Source organism: Cheilinus undulatus, linkage group 4, assembly GCF_018320785.1.
Source record: "Cheilinus undulatus linkage group 4, ASM1832078v1, whole genome shotgun sequence".
Classification (NCBI taxonomy): domain Eukaryota; kingdom Metazoa; phylum Chordata; class Actinopteri; order Labriformes; family Labridae; genus Cheilinus; species Cheilinus undulatus.
Genome location: NC_054868.1, coordinates 27227261 through 27240757, shown reverse-complemented (window position 1 = coordinate 27240757; position 13497 = coordinate 27227261). Strand labels below are relative to the sequence as shown.

At 39.4% G+C, this 13497-nt stretch overlaps 1 protein-coding gene across 6 annotated transcripts in view; it reads right to left on the bottom strand.

Moving 5' to 3' along the window:
• Positions 1–254: 254 nt before the first annotated feature.
• Positions 255–13497, bottom strand: part of slit2 (slit homolog 2 (Drosophila)) — a 137754-nt gene continuing 124511 nt past the window's right edge. For 4 of the 6 annotated variants that reach the window (XM_041785748.1, XM_041785751.1, XM_041785750.1 and 1 more), the window contains 9 exons: positions 11134–11273; positions 8447–8540; positions 5636–5773; positions 4890–5130; positions 4403–4533; positions 4142–4296; positions 3548–3893; positions 3194–3408; positions 255–2241 (listed from right to left, as the gene is read on the bottom strand). In XM_041785748.1, coding sequence (XP_041641682.1) covers positions 1976–2241; positions 3194–3408; positions 3548–3893; positions 4142–4296; positions 4403–4533; positions 4890–5130; positions 5636–5773; positions 8447–8540; positions 11134–11273 — 1726 coding nt within the window. In that variant the 3' untranslated portion in view covers positions 255–1975. Of the gene's footprint in view, positions 2242–2874; positions 2919–3193; positions 3409–3547; positions 3894–4141; positions 4297–4402; positions 4534–4889; positions 5131–5635; positions 5774–8446; positions 8541–11133; positions 11274–13497 lie in introns of all 6 variants that reach the window. The other 2 variants (XR_005991815.1, XM_041785752.1) reach the window with 2 other exon arrangements.

Below are 13497 nucleotides of genomic sequence, written 5' to 3'. Positions count from 1 at the left end.
CCAAAATGTCATATCATGCAAGTTATATTTAGGTAAATCCTTTTAGACATATTGAAGCATGATTCAATGGATTGATGTGGGGTGAAATGGCATGTAGTAAATAAAAAATGTATGATTTGTGGCAGAAGAACAGATGATGCACCAATAACATCCATTTTAAAATATTTATTCTTTACACCTCGCCTCAACACATGTTAAACCATTTAGATGTGGTGAATCTGAGCTATAATGAAGCTCTTCTTAGAGGTGATCGTCTAGGGCCTCATATTAGTCTTTGCCCGAGGCCTCCGAATTACTAAAAACAGCCCTGCATGTAGAGGGCAACATCAGCAAAGCCAAAAATGACACATACCAATAGTTCCCCACATGATCTTAACAATATCTTTGTTTCTGTGAGGAAATATCTAAGGTGGACTTCCTAGTGTGACCAAATAAAAGCAAAAGTGAGGAGTGTGAGGTAAATATTGTGTTTAATAAACAAACATCAGTCAGGGAACTGACATTAGTCTGGGGATGGAGAGGAGGGTATAAAGCACAATGCACATGTGTAGAGGTGGGGGGACATATTTATCTGTTACACAAGGTGCCCCTGTACAGTAGGAGCAGGAAGTTCTATATAACATACAGATCAGGATCCAAGTCTACGGTACAAAAACTTAGCAGCAACATGTTAACATCAGAGAGACCAAGGGGCTAACAAAGTAGTTTCATTTAGAAAAAGTCACAGTATTCTTTAAGCATAAATTTGTTAAAAAGGTAAAAACAGTTCTAAGCATCCTCTAGGGTCAATGCTACTCACAAGATCTGTGTGTGAAATACATAGGTAGGGAAATTATCTATACATTTATACTCTAATATAAAGACCTTCTGGTAATGGCACAGTACAAACTCTCAGGAAACGCGACAAAAATATACAATGTCTTCACGTCACATTTGCAGATTAAAATGTAACTAAGGTCTCTGGCAAGCACAATAGTTTCAGTGATCAAAAAACAACTTCTCTTCAACCAAAATAAAGGACACCATTTTATTAGTTCAACTATCTTGACAGATTATGTCTTTTTAATACAAAAATAAGGACAAATATAAATTAATATATATTAAAAGAATCAGATTGATACATAAGGGGATCTACTGAATAAGTACAGGTATTTATGATACAATAAATACTTGTCATTCATGACTGGGGAGGGGAATAAACAGAGAGTAGTGTTTTGAACCTGGCAGGGAATATGTTTAAGTTCAACAGAGAGACCATTTGTGTGTTTTGTGTGAGTGTTGTTCAGTAGCTGTAGAAAATACCACAAGTTTGAGCACAGCTGTGTGTAGTGTCGTGCACACAGTCTCAGAGGGTTCAGGAGGTCTACATTGGGGTAGGGTGGGGGTGGGGGGGTTATCACTGCCCTCCGTCTCCCCGTGCCTTAATGCAGCTCCTCCTAGAGGTGAGTCTGTGGTACTACCAGTTAAGGTTACTCCTAAAACACACGACTCACAGTCAGGAAGCAGGGAGTCTCCAGGAGGCGGTGGGCTGTCAGGGATCGGTCAGTCCTCCAGGGGAAGAGACAGTGTGGCACACCATTGGAGTCATCATGACCAACAAAAAGACGCAAGGAAAAAGTCAACTCATGTTTTTTTTTTTTGTCTTTTTCTCCACTTCATAATAAAAAATAAGTCTGTTTTGTACTTTACAATACAATTCAACATCCCCACCGAGGAAGCATCGATCATCAGTCCAGCACTGACAAGAAAAGAAACTCATTTTAGTTGTTTCTCTTGTTTTTTTTTTTTTTTTTTTTTTTTCCTTTTTCAAGGGTTTTTAAAAAACAGTTTGTGGAGGGTGAAGGTTTTTCTCAGAAGGAGTCAAACACACCTTGGACAAGGGAAACGAGGGTCAAGTAAGGCGGGCAGGAACATAAAACAAATCTGTAAGGGAGGAAATCTGCAGAAGGTGTTGTCTCTTTTTTCTTTTTTTTCCCTATTTTTTATATGAGGAACACTTTGTACAGCCGCACTTGACCACCTTCTCCACTTCCTGGACGAAAGAAGAACCATCGGTACACTGGAAGGTATATTTCCTGCGTTTGCTGCGGAGGGGGGTGCAGCAGGTGCCCTGTCCGTCTGCTCCCCCCGGGCAGCTGCCCCGACACTCTAGACGGGAGACCTTCTCCTGGGTTTGGCACGCCGCGTAGCCTTGCTGTCTCTGGTAGACATCTCGGACCCGTTCCCCTCGGCAGGCCACCTCTGTCGGAGGCAGGAGGAGGGAACACAAAGGTTAAAAGTGATGTAAGAGATGAAAATGCTTGATAGAACTAGTCACAAGACACAATTCAGCTTCAAAGGGGTATTCAGGTATTGTAATTCTAGGCCCTGACTGTCCATATCTTTGTTTTCTCTTCCTTTCATCATTCTGGGGAGATAAAAACATTCTTATTGTTTTGTTCTTATTCATCTTTATTGAAGGCATTTCTGAATGCATGCACAAGCCTAATGGTATATGGGATTTATCAGCACTAATTACCTGATGATTTGTGTATGACTGTGCATGTTTGATAATATATATGGATATTTTGTACTTAAGCATACTCAAAGTTTTACTAGTAAGAGTAACGGTAGCTTTTAAAAATGAAGGCCCAGGGTTATCAAATAAAAAACATAGATGAATATCTTCTCAAAGCTTCTGTAATTGTTATACTGCAGCTTTCTCAAAGAATAAAATTCACTTTGGATAATTAGAAACTTGAAGAAAAACATTGCAACTTGTTGCATGAGTTAAAGAGAAGGTTAAGCGGGGCATTAGATTCACATATTGGTTTATTTTAGGAGGTAAGCAAAAAAAAAAAAAAGACAAAAATAGACGTGTCCAGGCAGTCTCACCTGATTATTCCCCCGTGAAGGATTAAGAGAAGGCTCAGGGGATGCTGATTTAAAAAAGCAGCAGGTTAGGAGTGTTAATTCAGAGACAAGAAACACTGTTAGACACACAAAGCTGAGAGGCTGTTAATAAGACTCATAAAATACAGCTAAGTGCATGTTAAAAAGGATTTTGTTACATGAAGAAAAAGTTTTGGATTAAGAGCTCAAACAGCATTAGGCACTATTTAAAGCAGAAATGTTAAAAGGCAGTGTCATTTTATTCAAAAATCACACATACAGCATGTGCATCCCATGAAAACATGCATCTATGATCTCTCACCTCTGTCACAGGCTTCTCCTGTATATCCACTGTTACACTCGCAGTATGCCTTCCCAAGGCCTGACACTCGACATTTCCCGTGTTTACAGCGGGACAGACTGCAAGGGTTAGCTGAGTCCTGGTCCTGCTCATCACAGAGGACGCCAGCAAAACCAGGCTGGCAGCGGCAGGAGTACGAGTACGAGTTGATTGGAAGACAGGTCCCATGGATACACCTGAGAGGAGACAGGGAGGATAAGATCAGTCACCCTGTATCCTACAGCCTCCACTAACAACTGAAGTCTTTACTAACTGCAGATTTTAACTCTGAAATCAGCCACTTTCCACAACATCTAAGAGTTAAAAAACCCTCACTTGTTGCCGTCACATGGGTTGTTGACTTGCTGGTCACACAGTGTTCCTGTCCAGCCTGGGTGGCAGGTGCAGGTGAAGCCTCGATGCCCAGTTGGGTGGCAGTCACCCTGGACGCAGGCGCCTCTCTGACAGGGCTGGCAGCCCGGTTCCACCCCGTGGCCCAGCCATTGTCTGGTGGTGCTCTGTGAAGTTCCTGAGCCCGGCCCAAGCCCGGCCCCCAGGTCTTGGAGCTTGCCGTTGATGTAGAGGTTACGAAGGCAGCCATGGAAGCTGCTGCCGTTACGTCCACCTGAGCCGTGCTGCAGGGACGAGAGACCCCCTGAGGCTGAAGCCCGTTCTGGCATACCTGGAGGAAGAAGGGTGTGATTAAGGAGAATCAAAGGTTGAACTCATGGTTTGGCCAATAGTTAGTACAAAAACATTTCTTTCTGAGTTTATATATTAAATTATGTACAAATGTTTGAACTCTCCCTCTTAAAACCTTAATATTATCATCTGGATTTTTATAAATAACATACATTTTTACTATATTTGAATTAGACATGATGTGAAATTGTAAACATTAACAGACACAATCTATACTCAGGTCCTCACCTCCCAGGTAAAGTGGTGAGTCTATGTTGAGTGTGGACTGTTTGCTGATAGAGGTGATGGATTTGGGTGGCCCACCGTCGATGGACAGAGACAAAGTCTGGTCTGAGGCGACCAACTCCACAGCATGGAAGCTTCCATCGTTCACTGTCTCCACACTGAGAGAGAGGGAAGAGACAATGACATCTCCTCCTAAAATCTGATTTATCCATCATGTAAAAGTTGAGGGTGCTGTGTGACATTCATGCTTATGCCGTCCTTTACCTGTATATAGCAGATGGAGGGTATGATCCAGTATCATAGCTGACCCGAAGGCGTCCTCTGTACAGCTCCATAGCGATGTGATCATTATCGCCTTTATACAACAGAACACCACTGTCCTCATCTGTGGCAATCTGAAAGCACAGGAAACACGTATTTAAATGGCCTTAAAGCACTAATAGCCTCTTGCTTTAACTTGTCATTACAAAGTAAGTGTTGAAAATAAAATGTAATGACTATTGACTAATGACACTTCCTGTGTGCAGACAGGCTTTTTAAGCTCTGCTGCCATTATGCAACTATGCCTGCCACCAGGTAAAATGTCCTGCAAACCTTTACTGGCATTCACTCTTTGAAGAGAGCTATGGGACTCCAAGGGCTTCCAATTTTTGTTTCTAACAAATCAGTTAGTAAAAAAAGAACCCTGCACTAAGTAAAGCTGTGATCTGCAGTTCATACTACTGATTGAAACTTTGTGTGAATCTCTCACCTGCAGACTGATGTTGGTCTCTGGTGAGAGTTGACTTGCAGGAAGCTGCAGGTAGGACTCACGGTTGACAAAGTTGACACTGACGAGCGTCTCACAGCGCTCGCCCTCATAGCCATGGAGACACTGGCAGCGGGGGTCCACTCCCATGACAACACACTGCGCACCATTTAGGCACTCATGGTTGTCACAGGGGCTTGTGCGAGGAAGGACCATCGGGGGAGCGAACTCGCAAAATAATCCACTGGAACACACAAATAAACATTTGAATCATTAGATGTATGTGGAAAGCACCTTTATTAAAGTGGAATATAAGAGCTGCTAAATTTTTTTACTGTTATAAAAACTCATTTTTTTGTGTTTTCTATTGCAACTTGTCATCTGAAACATTTTAGCCAAAAATAATGATGAAAACTTATTCAGGTACATTTAACAATGATCAACTAAATGAAGGTGTAAGAAAAAGAAAAAGAGCTAATTTTCCTAAACCTACAACTACAAAATTAAACAAGCACAAGGCGGCACTTTACGTCACATTGCAAGTTAATACTCCAAAAGCATTTGTCAGGGTTTGAAAGCAATGTTTTTCTTTGTGAAAGAATGGTATAAATAAATCTAATCAAACATACTGTAACATGCACCTCAGACCTTTGTAACTGAACTGTTGGTCCACAGAAAAGTACTTTGATATTATATATATATAAATGTGTGTGTGACTGTGGGACTTTCTGCTGGGCTGTTAACCATACCTGTATCCTTCCGGACAGACGCAGGTGTATCCATTGATGGCATCAATGCATTGACCTCCATTCTGACACTTGTTCTCTTCACAGTCATCTTGGTCCAGCTCGCAGTGCTCACCTACGTAACCTGGAGTGCATTCACACCTGAAATGTACACGCACAGTCAGAAGGCTTCTCCATACTTAGCTCAAATAGTATTGTTGTTGTTTATGGCTGTTGTTATTACGCCCCCACACAGTCAATAGCTGTATGTTCAGGGTTGTACGTCCATCCATTTGGGCCATTCTTGTAAATGTGATATCTCAAGAACCCTTTCAGAGATTTTCTTAAACTTTTTGCAAATGTTCCCTAAGATGCAATGATGATATGATAAGATTGTGAAGGGATTTTCTAAGAAACACTTCGAGGGATTCTCTTAAAACTTTGCTCAAATACCAAACCTGTTCCAAGGGTGATCTAATTTGATTTTGGGGTCAAAGTTCAAGGATCAAGGTCATGTGGCCTTAAGTCCTTTGCTAGTGAACACAATTTTAAGAACTCTTTGAGGATTTTTTTTTTCAAACTTTGCACAAATGTCCACCTTGACTTAAAGATAAACTGGATTTTGGGGGTCAAAGGTCATTGTGTCTAATGTTCATCTCTCGGTTATAAGATTTCTATGAACCACACCTACTGAGAATCCACCCCATTCCTTCTTCTTAACCCACCTGTGAACTTTTTATGTCCAGCAATTGTGTAACTTATGGAGGCATAAAAATGCCAGGCGGTAATTCTAGTTTTTCTCAGGCCCAGCCAAACTAGGAGCACATGGAATCATGGTCCAATGCCAAGTCAAACTTTGATAACCATATTTTATTTTTTACCTGAATTATAAACACTCTTATCACGGCTACCAAAAAATCAATTTTATTTATTCATGCTTGGGTACACTGTAGCTTTCTTAAAAATGTTAACCTCTTAAAACAGAATAAACTTTCAATTTGCAATGTTTACAATGTGGATGGACGGAATGAACTAAATGATAAGGAAAGTAATGCCAACTTCATAGCTAGGCCATATTTTGCACAAAATCAGGATGGCAGGACATAAAGTCGAAGAAACTGAGACGACTTTAAATAGAAAAGAACTGAGTAATTGTGAAAAGAGAAAAAAATGGCTGAAAAGTGGCTGGTTAGCTCAATGGTTTACATCGTCGACTTTGTTATGGGAGACTGGGGGTTTAAATTCTGGTCAGGGCACATTTAGTATCCAATGTCGGCCCTATTGCAAGGTCCATAACACCAGGAATACCTGTCCCAGATGTATGTCGCTTTGGATAAAAGCGTCTGCTTAGTGACATTGTAACATTATAAAATGCATTGAAGTGGCAAAATTGGACAAAAAGTGGCCAAACAATGGAAAAAAACAGGAGAAAAGTTGCATGAAAAAGGTAGACTAGAAGTGGTAGAAATGTGGCATGGGTTACAAATGACAATTAGAAGTAGTGAAAATGGGCCATGATTGACAAAAACAGTCAAAAAAGGGCAAAAAGGGCAAGAAGGGTTAGATGTGACCAAAAAGTTCAAGAGAAGAGGCAAAAAATGGGTGAAAAAAACAAGAGCCATGTGTGGCAAAGAGAAGTGCAAAATGGCCCACAATGAGCAAAAAAAAAAAGGGAATAAATTGGTTAAATGTGACAAAATAGGGTCAATAAAACAAACAAGAAAAACAATTGACAAAGAGGAGTGGTGAAAATGGGCCACAACTGGCAAAAAAAGTGGCAAAACTTTGCATAAAAAGGAAAACCACAATGCAACAATGTGGCAAAAAGAAAATTCCCAAAAGTTTCTAGAAATGGGTTGAAAGTAAAAAAAGAAGTGGCAAACATGGGCAAAAAGCAGCAAAATGGGTCAAAAGTAACAAAAATGTGATAAAAAAGGGGCAAAAAACAGCCAAAAAAAGAGTTATAGCGGGAAAAAGAAGTAGCAAAAGGGGCAGAGGAGTGGTTAAATTAGTTTAAAAGTAGCAGGTATAAATAATTTTAACATCAGAACCCAATAATAGCTTGGCACACTTTTAGCTTCAAAACAAGGTTACTGTCGGCCAGGACGCTAACACCAATGCTGATCCTGCACACTTACATTAACATCATCAGTAAATCACAACTTGGGAGGGCCCAGTCATTTCTGTGGGCAGGCCTGTCTTTATGCAGAGAGCTTAGGATTTTGAAATTCATTGTAATAACATTTGTCTGATTCTCATAAAGGGGATAAAATATATAGAGAAACTTGGGATCCAGACATGACAATTACCAGAAAGGTTTGAAAAATGACATGAAGAGTACTGGCATCTGAACCTTTTTTGTGTTGAAAGCTTTAACTACATCTGTATCTCAGAGTGTAAAACTAAACATAGTTTGCAACAACTCTGATCCTTCACTTTTTGTACATGTGTTTTATCCTTTCAATTCCCTGTGTACTGTGTAAATAGCTTTATTTTGTTAAAGACTGCACATTTTGTACCTATTCTTGTTCAAATTTCTCATTATTCCTATTTCTATTTATACTCAAACAAATTTCCCCCAGGTATAAATTAAGCACTTCTGATCTGAACAGATCTAGACAACAAACCTCATGAAAAGGCCCAAGTCACACCTCAAACTCCTCCTCACCCCTTAAACAAACGACACGTACAAATGCAAAAACATAAACTGCTTATACTGCAACCGATTTGTTTCAGTGTGAGAAATGTTAGTATTTCAGTCCGTAGGGAGATAAAATAGCGCTAACGCCGCAAACTCTGAATACGTGTCTGTGAGTGTGGGTGTAGTTCACGTACTTGTATCCCTGCGGGGTCAAAATGCACTTTGAGTCGTGCTGACATAGGTTCAGCTCTGGGGCGCAGAAATCCAGTTTCTCTTCACAAAGCTCCCCTAGGAACACACGCAAGCACACATGAACAAAGAGATTCTTAATACTTTAAAACATTAAAAAATAGGACTTAAAATATAAACAACAGCAATATATTCAAGTTTTCACTCCCCTGCAGTGATTTTGGCTTTGCCTGTGCATCTTCATGTAACAAAGCATGCTGAATGTGTGTTTATGTGTGCATATGCAGCAGATTGCTGTGTTACCCTGTGATTGTGTTTGTTTAATGTGTGCTCTGATGATGGATGACTCTCTTTTGGCCAGGATCAACATGGCAGTCTGATAAATGATTTCATCCCTGAGAATGTCAGACTCCTGCTTGTATTCCCGTGTGTATCCTATCGTTCCTGAACTCTCAGCGAATCACTGATGAGGCATCAGGGGATAAACCAATACTCCTGACAGCACAGGTCCACCAGTGGAATAATTATATGATCACTTAGGGATCAATGAAGTGGTGTCTATGAAAGGATGGGAGATGTGTTTGCATGTTTGTGCCTCTGTATATACAACTGTGTGCAGACTCACCAAAACAGTCTGCTAAGCTCACAAACACTGATCTTCAAATAAAAATTATTTGTAATTTTTTTGCATGAAAGTAGTATTTTCTTCCTTAATCTATATGATAAAAGTTCATGTAACCTGAAAGTTACTTTAGGTCAAAAGCGCCTTTATTGTTGGTCTTGGGCAGCATATGGACATTTTTGATATTAACATAAAAGTAGAATATCCCTATTTATTTCTTTCAGTGACCAGGTTTTCAACTGGAACAGTCAAAGTGGTTTCCTGGACATAGGATCTTTAAATAAAGCAGCAGGCAGAGTAACAGGAGATATTTAGAACAATTTGAAAAGCAATTTGTTTGAACATTTTAGACATGCACTGCTTACATAAAGCAGAATTGTGTCCTATTGCATCAAATATCTTAAATCTGTGGAAGTCAACATTGCATATTTTAGAGCATGGGCAAAGCAAACAACAATGCAAGGCAGGCAGGTGAGGAAGGAAAGAAGGCAATGAGGAAAGGAAGGGAGGAAGAAAGGAGAGAAGGACAGGAAGGACAGAGTGAAGTACAGACTGACCTCTCTCCACCTCATTGGTAGCAGCTGCAACCACAAAGACATTGGACAGCAGATGACAGAAAGCAGAGCAAGACAGTGAAAAAAGACACAGGACAGCAACACATAGAAATAACTAAGAGATATCAGCACTAATAAGTTAGCATACAGAGATGATTAGCACATTGCAAAAGCAGACACACAAGTAGCAGAACGATAGTGTTATTTATATGTCGGTTAAGTCAGAAGACCACAGTAATAAAAGACGGTTGACCACCCTGATGATTGTGGGGCTCAAGGGCTTTAGTCACACCTATTGTGCTGTTGTTTAGAGGATTGAATCATCCTTTATCACCAGTCAGTCTCATAGACAGATCTGGATTTTTCTGATGCTAAAGGAAGCTAATGGGATGCAGATGGTCTTGTGGTTAGGTCGCAACCCATGTGTGTGGGAGGCCTGTGGCTGCTTTCCCGCATGTTTCTCCACCACTCTCTCATCCCTGTTTCTGACTGTCCTCCATTGTCAATAAAGGCATAAAAGCTGCAAAAATAAGTAAAAAAAGACATACCCTGCACACACAGTAAAGAAATACCATGGATTTTGAAAGTCCACCAGCCCAGCACTGACATTTATGTCTCATTTTAGTCTCCTTGACAAAAAAGTAACTTAATGTTTGGCAAAAAATAAAAAAACAAAAATAATATATATATATATATATATATATATATATATATATATTGACTAACATTTATAGACATTGTTTTAGTTGAATAAACACTGATGCCAAGGCTCGAAAGTCAAGATGTCAAAGTCCAGCTAAATAAATTGTTTCTTTTGTATTTATGTAAAAAATTCATCTCATATATAAAGTGGCATCCTTTGTTTGTCTCTATCCTGGTTAGAAAACATTTGCCATTCTGCCCCCCTCCATCCTATTTTACCTGCTCATCCACATGCCTATCACCTATTACCAAACCTTAATCTATCAAAATCAAACCTTAAATAATGGTCCAGTAGCTTAAATCATAATGCTAGCAGTATCAAATTCAATCCTGAAGTTTTTTTTCCTATAACAGGATAAGAAGAAAGGTGCAAAAATCATATATATATATCATATATCAGATGTACAATTTCAAGAAGAAAGAAAAAAGTAACCTCTGTGTTGAAGTTCAAGGGACACTTTTGAGCCATTCTGAAAAAGTCACTTGCAGAACCACCAAAATATTAAACTTTTCACCAGATCTGATGCACCTGTCTAATTTGGTGAGTTTTAGGGCATGCTAAAACCTGATTCTTCAGTGGAAAAAAAAACAATCCCTTGCATTCCAGCAGAGTCCTCAAACCATTTAAGTGCTCAGGCCCTATTAATTATGGTAAGACTGGTGGCCATATAATAAATCCAAAAGAGGTTTCAATAACTGAGAGTTCTGTGTTGGATTTTTTGGTAAACCTGATGATGCCTTTCAAAGTTAGAGCCAAGAATCAGTGATGGAGGAAAAACTGGTTCAGAGGCAGCACCACACATGTGAGCGTTACCTGTGTATTCTGGGGAGCACATGCAGGTGTAGTTGTTGATCCCATCGACGCAGGTGGAGTTGTTCTCACAGTCATTGTCTTCACAGTCATCGATGTTGATCTCACACGCGTCGCCTTCAAAACCCTCTGGACACACACACCTGAGATCAAACAGATATATGGTTAATGAGGAAGTATGATTAAAAACTCCTGTAGGGCTGAATGTAGATTACTGTAAAGAGATCTTTGAGGACATCTGGATGACAGACACACACACACACACACCATCTAGCCATGCAGGGCTGCTTATATCAGCAGTGTTGGCTCCATCTCCATATCCCTGGTGTAGAGTCATTATTCTGCTAATGTGAGCGTGTCTCAACTCTGTGACTACTACTCAGGTTTATTACTGCGTATACACACTCACAGAGCGCTATATTATGGGTCTAATAAAGAGCTCTTATGCAGCACACACTCAGGTGGATTAATATCTCATTATACAGTCAAAGATGACTCTCACCATGAATATTCTAACACTTTACGCCCGGTAAGGAAGTATAAAGTGGAAAGACAGAAAAACAGACAGTGAGATAAAAAAGTAGCAGAAAAGACAGAGAGACAGGAGATGTGAGTCTGAGGATGGTCTATTTGTCTGTGTGGGAGGAAAACCTTGCTTTGAGTGTGCAGACAGGCGTCAGCTCCCCTCCTGTTCATACTAAACAACATAATGAAGAGAAGGTGATTCTCACAGCAGGGCTGAGGACAGAGCTCATCCCCTGAGCCCTTCACCTCCTGTACGCTCATTCACATCAGTTATTAGTGGTATCATTGGTGGAAATATCTCCTGAGGGTCCAGTAATCCCATGTTTTTATCCTTGGTTCATTGTTTTTAAATCGATATCAAGTATCTGGTTACTGCTGCAGGATATTTACCACAGTCTCAATGCATGGAACTTTATTAGTGCTTAATTTTATGAGAGTGTATTGGAAAAAAAGGTTTTTATTAACTTTGCATTCATGTCATGTAGCCGTTGGTCTCATTCTGATCAGTTACAATAACCCCACATTACATTACCTACCTAGTTAGAACACATACACCTGAGAAATACTTAACAGGCATTCGACATGCTCTCCATTAGTAAGCACCTCCACAGAGGTCTCTTAATTGACTGGTTTAAGCATTCGTTCAAAGCCAACTCTTCTACAATTAAAATATTTTTTTCGTGTACTTTACAGCTCTCTAATTGTAGCTTTAAAAGAGGAGGCCAAGAGGAAAGCATGATTTAGAGAGCTACCTTTCTAGAATTAAAATGCTAAAGGTGCACTCCTGCAATTATCATTATACTCTCATTAGGTTCAGGGGACTCACCGGGGACTGATATAAGAAAAGAAGAGTTAAAGTCAATGAGACAGAAAATATCTGAACTTTGGTCTTTCATAAATGTTAAGCTGCTTAAGAAGGTCAGCTCCTTTGACTTTCACAATTCAAGGGGTTTTCCAGGTTTCTGATACTGTCTTTAAGGTTTGTCAGTCTGGTTTTTATTGTACACTCAAGCCAAATCCAAAATACTCTGATGAATTACTATTGTTACTTTTTGAGGTTTTACCTAGTAATTTCATTTGAAATTACAAATACTTTTTGATTATTAAAAAAATGTACTGTCCTCATGAGTTAGGACTTGTAGAGAGATCATTCTTTATTTTTTTTTGAGTGTCATTAGAAGACAAACTAAAACCAATGAAATTGAATGAACCATATACAAGCCTAAATGTACAACATGCGGTTTCTATTCATTTTAAGGAAACAGAAAAGTGTATTATGTACAGGTGTTCACTGCATAAATAAGCCAGCTCTGACAAAGGATGAATGTTTGGGGAAGATATAGGATTAAATGTAAGATTTTCTATATTCACCTCTTAAAGCCCTCTATACAACCTTGAAATTATCCTAACCCTGAGTCTCTTCTGTAGGCACATAAACAAACTTTTACAAGGTTATTCTCAATGCTTTTAAAATCTCTGAACTGTTTATGTGATGACATATTTAAAGAAACCTTAAAAGTCACTATTATTTAACCCATAAAGTCTTTCTGGTGTTTAAAATCTGTTAATTGTTCCCTGGTTTGAAAAGGTGCAGTAAGAGGAGAGACTGTCTCAGAAAGGTTTAGTTATTTTTTTCCATCTAGCTTTATAATCAAGACTGCACAAGCAAAGCCAGGTTCTTAATTGGCCAGACATACAGTGCATTCAGAAAGTATTCAGACCCCTACACTGATGATCAGCCCGATGCAACAGTCAAAAACTATCTTTTTTTCCCATCGATCATCACTCAGTAGGCCATCATGACAAGCTGAAAACAGAAATTTTTGCAAATCTTTGCAAATT